This window comes from Mus caroli, unplaced genomic scaffold, assembly GCF_978045245.1.
Source record: "Mus caroli unplaced genomic scaffold, Mus_caroli_1 scaffold_16, whole genome shotgun sequence".
In the NCBI taxonomy this organism is placed as follows: Eukaryota; Metazoa; Chordata; class Mammalia; order Rodentia; family Muridae; genus Mus; species Mus caroli.
This window is the reverse complement of record NW_028227271.1, coordinates 28,912,153-28,919,889: the sequence shown is the minus strand read 5'-3', so window position 1 is coordinate 28,919,889 and position 7,737 is coordinate 28,912,153. Positions and strand designations below refer to the sequence as shown.

The following is a 7,737-nucleotide window of genomic DNA, read 5'->3' as shown; positions in this document are numbered from 1 at the left end:
ACAGAATAGATGGCCTTGAAGAATTGGACAGTCCTCAACTACATGCTACTTTGACCAGTACTGCTTTACTGTGCTTTAACCTCTAACCTCTTACCTCTAACCTTTGGCCTAATTCTTCATCACACTGGACTGAAGATGGCCTTGGGGTTACAACCTCCTCTTCTATTAAATCTCCGTTCAACATGTATGTGTGTGTATGTGTGTTTATGTGTGTGTGTGTGTGTTTGTGTGTGTGTGTGTGTGTTTCCATAGAGTTCATAGTACCATTGCTGTGCTAAGACATCTAGAGTCTGATGCAGATTATTGTATTTTGTCCATATTTAATTAAGCACAGCACACATTTGGAAGAAGTATTCAGCTAATAATCAACTCAGCTCCATGAGTACAGTAAAGCTTAAGACATGTTGACATTGAAGATCTTTACATACAGCTTCATCCATAAGATGGTTTCTTGTTGACTTAGAAACAATGCTCAAGATCATGATCTAGGAAGAACAACTGGATTGAGGTGAATGTAATGACTACTGGTGTCAGGGTTGGCCTGGTCCCAAGATTAGAGACTCACTCAGGCTGTTGTAAAATACAAAGGATATCTCTGACCAGGATGAATTTTATAACCTAGAAGCAATGGTTAAGGTTTTAAAGGGAACTGGTCTGGGGAAGTAAAAAATAAATACTTAAAGATGCACTTTAAGCCTGGCTCATCAGACAGGAAATGATCACCAGGTTGTGATATACTTGAACTACATTGAGTCCTGGCATTCCAGGAGAGGTAAGGCAAAAGCCACTACAGGAAATGGCTTCCATTTCTAGACTAAAAGAATCTGACAGGGCAGCCCCTACCCACCATTCATTGCTCATCTCCTGGGCTTCCCCACCACAAGCAAGTGCTCCTTGGAAGTGCCCTGTGCTGATGTGTGGCTTGATGATGCTTCTTCAGACGCATGAGGCCTTGGATTCCTATCTACCAATGGGGGTGAGAAGGGGGAGGACGGCGGCTGAGGAGATGGTTACATAAAGAAGGCACAGTGCAACCCGTGTTCACCAGGCAGAGAACAGTGGTCTAAACCAGCCACAACACAAGCTCTGGGTCAGCAAGAGACTTTGCCTCTGCAGATGAAGCACAGTGCTCTTTATCTCCCTCTCTCTTCCTGCTGCATCATTCCTAATGGAAGCCTTCCCAATCCAAGTGGTCCCCCACTCTGACCTAGCTAACATGGGAGAGCTACTATGGGTTGTTGAAAGGGCAGAGATGTGAACTAGCAAGGCAGGACTCTGTTGACTCAGTGTAGCATAATAAAAACAGAGAATATGGCTGGGAGAACAAAGGGTTTATTGGACTCAACAGGGGTCACTGACAGGAACACATGGGAACCCTGCAGGACCCCAGATACTTATGTGTGGATGGTGATGGTATAATACCTTGGAATACTGCCTCTTCCATGTGCTGTCCACATGCCTCCAGGGCCAAGAATAGCAATCCACAACTAAATGGCATTCAAGAAGTACAGATTTGAAAGTTCTAAGAGGAGTGAGGCACTTACCCAGCAGGGGCTATAAAGGTGAAGCAGGGTGTTCAACACACTATCCCCACATTGGACCTTTTATAACATATAATTTGTCACTCGAGGACTCCAGGAAAGAGTGGTTGCATATGCAGATAAAAGGAAAAGGGTGGGGGTTGTTGGAAGGACCATCAGAGCAAGGTCTGCAGGAGGACTGAGCTCAGGCTGAACAGAAGCACCCCTGCCATGGTCCAGGTGCTGCCTCCAGTGGGAACTGCTGCATTGCAGAGGTCTTCCTTGCAACAGGAAGTCTTCTCCTTGATGTTAGGATTCATGATCGGCATATATTTAGAATCAGTAGGGCAGAAAGAAAGGCACTGACGGGTCTTTAGTTTCCTTCTTTGAGAGCCTGCAAGAAATCAGGGAGTGACTCACTTCTTATGCAGGGGCCACAGAGCATCCCAATATCTGGGCCACATGCCACTAGGCTTGGATGGCCCAGAGTTGTCTGTAAGGCATGTTGAAGTCAGACATAGTAGCTCAGACTTGCAATCCTAGAACTTGGAAGACCGAGGCAGGAGCATTTTTATGAGCTCAATCCCAAACTGGGCTACATGGGGACTTGTAGTCTATCCTGGGGTTAGAGTGAGACCCTGTCTCAAATAACAAACAAGATGAAAATCAAAACTGTGGGCTGGTAAGGAGGCTTGGTGGATAAACTGCTTATGTGCACAAGCATGAAAACCCCAGTTCCCATCACTAGAGTGCACCAAAACATAGGCATGGGTGGTGGCCTGATTGTATCTCTGTGCTTAGGAGACAAAGATGGAGATCCCTTAGGTAAGGTAGACCAGCTCAACCTGCAAGTTTGGGGTTCAGTGTGAGAACCATCCTCAGTACATAAAATAGTTGTCACAGAAGATACCCATCAACTTCTGGGTCCCATACACTGTACCTCCCCAGTGCATGACATCCACACATGTGTACACATGTGCCCTAACACACAATGTGCTTGGGAAGCAGCTCAGTCAGTGAAATGCTTGCCACATGGAAGCCGAAGGAAAACGATCTCTATGCTGGGGCAGGGAATCAGGAGGTCCTGAGAACTCTGTGCTAACTCCCTCTTGTCCACCCCCCAGCACACTTTGCAAATCCTAGGTCTCAGTGAAAGATCTTGTCTCAATAAACAAGGTGGTTGGGACTGGAGACATGGCTCAACAATTAAAAGCACTTGTTGCTTTTACAGAAGCCCATGGTTTGGGCTCCATACTGCACAGAGTGATTTAATTACAATCATCCCTAATTCCAGTTCCAAGAGAACCAAAACTCATTTGCATAAAACAAGTAGACAGTGCCTAAACTAAACTAAACTATGGTACTTAAGGATGTCCTCCTAGCTTTACATACATTACATTACATAAGTCATACATGAGCACCCACACTTATAGGAATACACACACACACACACACACACACACACACAAGACACAGCACAGTACAAGATCACCCAGTGGCACAGCAGAAAGGGCAACCAGCTTCTCAGACTTTTGCAGTGCCCCAGGCAGTTATATCGAGGAGACCTTCTCTAGGAGGCAGGCAGGCTGTGGTCAGGAACAGGAAACTGGAAAACAGGGTGGGGCTGCTCCTCTCTTGTCTATCTGAGCATATGCCTGGAAACTGGCACTTTGGAGGATCTGGCATGTCCTAAGGTCTACTTTCTATCAACGTTCCTAAGTCATTCCTTTAGCCTAAACTCCAGATTCCTTCATGATATGCAAAGACACACTAGATGCTTCCAGCTCTCCTGGTCTGTCAGTGAGCCAGTGAGACCCTAGACCTAAAGTACAGGCAGGAGCATCACATGACTACACTGGTAACCAAGGGAGATGATGAACACTGTGCATGGCAATGGGCAGCCCTGTTTGATGATCCACATCTCAGCACATCCATGGACCCCAACAGCCCCCACTTTTCAGGAGTCCCACTACAACCCCAGAAAAGCTCTATTTGGGTAGGGGAACCCTGGTCCATAACAAGGACCCAGACATGACATTTTCTCCAAAGTCTTCCTCAGCCATTTTTATATAGGTCACAGGGAACTTACCCTCAATCAATTCTATGTTTTGAGCAATGCAGAATCTATCAGAGTCTCGGCAGGTAACTGCTGGGCAGGAAGTCTCAATTGGGACTCCATAGCACTCGTAGCACTGCAGTCCCTGAGCTGAGAGAGAAGTCAATACAGGAGAGCTAGGACATGCAATTCCTAGCCCAGACCCTCCTCTCCAATGTCTTTATTTGCACACAGCTGCTGGCCACTAGGTCAGAGCAAGGACATTACTGCACAGTCACCTCCACCAAAACAAAAGTGAACCAAGAGCCACCATTGTTCAAATATGCTCAGTACTGCTGTCTCAGCTAGCCAGGCCCACAGGAGACACGTGCATCGCAAGAGATATTAGAGAGAAAGTCACCATATTGGGAAGACATAGATATCAAATGTCTGCCGAAGCAGTGAGTGGATGTGTAAGTAGGTAGTGGGGCCACCAGATGGGGAGGGCTTTTCTGACCTGTTCCACCCTACACGGGCAGAGGTGGACCTTGTGTATTGGAGCATGACAGAGCAGTGAACTTCCCAGTGTGCAGCTCAAACTGAGGCTCACCATAAGGCTTCCCGCAACACAGATGAAACTAGAAGTCTAGGGGTATCTGAGAGCTGAGACCTCTTAGAGTAGCACCCAGCTCTCATATAAAATGGGCTGGGGCATAAGAAAAAGGCAAATGCCAACCAAAAATCAAGGATTGCAAACCACTTGACTTGGCAGCAAGGTCAGGAAAAGAAGCCTCTGCCAGTTTGAGAGCACACAGGCCAGGGTCCTGACTGGGAAGCCAGGGCAGCAGGGTAGGGTCTAAGGACAGGCTGCTCTGGTGGCCAAGGTTTGTGGCATAGATAGTTTGGTCCAAGAGTCCTCCTGGCATATTTTGTTTGTTGCAAGGCAGGCACTGGCAGGTTTACAGACCCAGTAAAGCATCCCAGTACAGGAGGCTTCACCCACCACAAGCCTATTCCCAATCCCATGACACCAGCACACCTCATGTACTGGGCACACAATGGAGGTGCAGGTGTACCCACAACCCCTTTTCCATCTCCATGGTATCCTTCTGCCCCACTCTCATTTTCCACCTCACCTCTTCCTGCACACAGTAGGGCTACAAGGAGAATCAGCACACAGGACTTTGTAGCGTGAGTACTGTCCATCCTCAGAGAATGGCTGCACAGATAAAACCTTGGAAGTTGAAGCCAGTTAGTAAACCCCTGATCACATCCCTGGGCTCTCACATGTCTCAGGCATCCAATCCTCCCTCCCTCCAACCCTCCACACATCTTTCCCTGAGGAATTCATGTCTGCCTACTTCTCTCCTCCCCGGCCCCCCCCACCCAGCGTTTCCTTCCTAATCCCACACTCCCAACCCCAGCCCTATCCTGAGGGCTCTTCTCTTTGCCACCTAGCAGCTCCCTCCTGACACCAGTCCTTACTTACTCCCTGACCAGGTTGCAGGCACAGTGGCAAGGTCTGTCAGAAGTGGACTGAAATAAATACTTTTTCTCAGTTCCTCCCAGCTGGCATCCTGAAAAGGGAGGGAGGCCATGGGTTTTGGTTCTTACTTCCTCAGGCCCAACATGTTTATTGAGTAAGACTTATCCAGATTTGTATAGCAGTTGGAGAAGGAGGACCCTGCGGTTGGGAAGGGACCATGGTGCTGGAGGACTAAGAGGGCAGAGGGGCAGGGACCATGGGTGACTTGTGCTTGCCATTCAGAAAGCCAGGGAAGTAGGTACATCTTTTGGCCTTTTCCTGGGTTTTGTTCTGTTTTGCTTTATGTTTTGTTTTTGTTTTTGTTTCTTTTTGAGACAGAGTTTCTCTGTGTAGCTTTGGCTGTCCTGGGACTTGCTCTGTAGATGAGGCAGGCTTCAACCCATAGCCGTCAATAGGCATGTCCTACAGCTGCTGCTTCTGCTGCCACCATCACCAGGCTTTTTCCTGTTTCTAAATAGAAGGTAAGGGTTGCAGTAGCTCAGAGCCCATGCCCCTCCTTTTTTATAAGCAGGTAAATTACCATCAAATGCTTGGAGACTGTTTCTGCTGAGCAGGCCCCCAACAGGCTCTTGCATTCACAAATTGTGAGCCTTGAGTGAGGACCTTGCTGACAACTGGGATGGAAGTCACTAAGCAGTGTCTGATGTGTTAGGTGATGTATGGGGCTGCGGGCAGGTAGCTGGACCCTGGGTCCTTTTCATGGCACAGGCTGTGTATTGCAGAGGATGAATGACCCCAGTGTCTCTGCTGCCCAGAAGCTTCCATGAAGAAGACACATTCTCATTCTTCCTGCTCCAGTTTTCATGTTGCCTGTCACCTCAGCTATGAAGGCCTAGCAAAGAGTTTCCCTGATCTTTATGTCACCACCATGTGGCATAGTATTCTATTAAGTTAAGCATCTGTGACTCAGCCTTGGGACAAGCATCAGGGCCCCCACAACACCCAGAGGCATAGTTTCCGAACCTCATGCAGCATAGAGCCTAGTAAGTAGCCCCACTTCAGTGTCTGCACGGCACTGATACAGGTTAGCGTGGGAAGACTGGGCACTGAATGAGACCTGAGCTGAAGTCATCCTGCGATAACACCACAGCTAATGAACAGCTATGCTCAGAGGACAACTGAGTCACGAAATGGACCACAGAATGAGTGAAGATGATTGCACCCACTTAAGCAGGCAAGGCAGCAAAGGGAAGGAAGCCAGAGGCTCAGAGACCATCAGGCAGATTCTCCTGATGGAAGTCACAGGGCTGAACATAGAGTCTTGGTCTTTATATCATCTTTGGTTGAATCTACATATATATCCAACCCCAGTGTCTATGTTCTGGGTTTTGCAGGATTGCAGGATTTATTCGATTGAAGAAAGAGAGACTCTGTAGGGTGAAGTCAGAGTTCCCAAGGTACAGTGCGGTATCAGCCTTTCCAGGACTGAATACCAAACCCAAAGACTGCTTCAAATCCTCCGGTTCAACCCTCTGGAATTCATGCAATCCACAATGGTTCTGTTTAAATTTTTACTCTCCCAAGCCTCTCCCCTAGCACCATTAAAAATCCCCGCCTTGTTACCCTATAATCTATCATGGAAGCAGACCAGGTTCGCCACGAACATCCCATAGCCCAGCACAGTGGTAGGAGGAAGAAAGCAAAGAAGAAACGGTGTCTGTCTAATTTCTTCACGTGTAGCCCTAGACATTGGCTCATACATGAACAAGTGTATGTGAAGCAAAGAGCAGCAGACAGCAAGCCTCTGCAAACAAACATAGGGCATCAATTAAAGACTCAAGTGACAAGCTGGGCGTGGTGTCCATGCCTTTAGTCCCAGCACTCAGGAGGCAGAGGCAGGCAGATTTCTGAGTTCAAGGTCAGCCTGTTCTACAAAGGGAGCTCCAGGACAGTCAGGGTTATACAGAGAAACCCTGTCTTGAAAAACAAGAAAAAGACTTAAGTGTCAATTCCTCCCCATTTCACCATTCAGTGAGGTTATGGGGCAGTTTTCCAGAGGATGGACGAGGTCACTTACAAATCATGCATAATTTCTGTGCAGCTAAGTCACCACCAAGTCTCACCCCATCATGGAATCAGTGTCAAGCCCCTCCTTCAGTTAATCTTCTGTTTCCTCTATATTCTAGCATCTTGTGAGACCACTTATGGTTGAAGAAGGCAGTAGGGTTAATGGCTGGAACCCCAGGTGACAGTCCTCCCTTCTGAGTATAGAGAGTTCTGCCCATTATCACAGACCTCTTCCTGTTTTGTTCTTCTGACTCCATTGCCAGGGCTCCTGGGCTTACGTTATCCCTACTCCAGGATGAAAACGGGGCCTAAACCATTTATTTGGAGGAAAAGGCCATGTAACCACAATGCAGTGAGTGCACTGTTTTTCTAAAAGTCTTAAACTAGGGATTCTCATGAGTCCTCCAGTTTCCACCCAGCACCACTGATGGGGAGCTAGCTTCCCTTAGTGTTGGACACCTGGGCAAATTACTGACAGACCACTTACATTAACTCTTAAGGGAGAGGGCTACAGTGTACTTGTATAATCTTAGAGTTAGAGTTACCAGATATTGCCAGGCTTGTGTTAGAGAAGCCAGGCCCTCTGCAGAGAGGGCTACATGCAAGACAAAAACACACTGAGCCCTCTC

The 7,737-nt window shown here is 47.6% G+C and overlaps 1 protein-coding gene across 4 annotated transcripts; it reads right to left on the bottom strand.

The window, feature by feature from the left end:
- Positions 1–1,319: 1,319 nt before the first annotated feature.
- Positions 1,320–5,162, bottom strand: LOC110310657 (lymphocyte antigen 6C2). Of its 4 annotated transcripts, none has more exons than XM_029469972.2 (4): positions 5,045–5,162; positions 4,692–4,774; positions 3,610–3,726; positions 1,320–1,914 (listed from the first exon to the last, which is right to left on the bottom strand). In XM_029469972.2, exons 2-4 carry the CDS (start codon positions 4,759–4,761, stop codon positions 1,697–1,699), a joined length of 405 nt encoding a protein of 134 aa, XP_029325832.1. In that variant the 5' UTR covers positions 4,762–4,774; positions 5,045–5,162; the 3' UTR covers positions 1,320–1,696. The 4 variants fall into 4 exon arrangements, with proteins under 4 accessions (XP_029325832.1, XP_029325831.1, XP_085687515.1 ...); XM_029469971.2 differs by having other exon boundaries at positions 4,692–4,789; positions 5,045–5,157; XM_085831389.1 differs by having other exon boundaries at positions 4,692–4,789; positions 5,041–5,059.
- Positions 5,163–7,737: the final 2,575 nt, after the last annotated feature.

What these genes read in the sequence shown, in the direction of transcription:
- LOC110310657 (XM_029469972.2), bottom strand. Translation starts at nt 4,761, where the DNA reads ATGGACAGTACTCACGCTACAAAGTCCTGTGTGCTGATTCTCCTTGTA. An exon ending in CCTACTGTGTGCAGGAAGAG is followed by an intron (nt 3,727 to 4,691) that starts GTGAGGTGGAAA and finishes CTTCTCTCTCAG; the next exon opens with CTCAGGGACTGCAGTGCTAC. An exon ending in AAACATAGAATTGATTGAGG is followed by an intron (nt 1,915 to 3,609) that starts GTAAGTTCCCTG and finishes GATTTCTTGCAG; the next exon opens with GCTCTCAAAGAAGGAAACTA.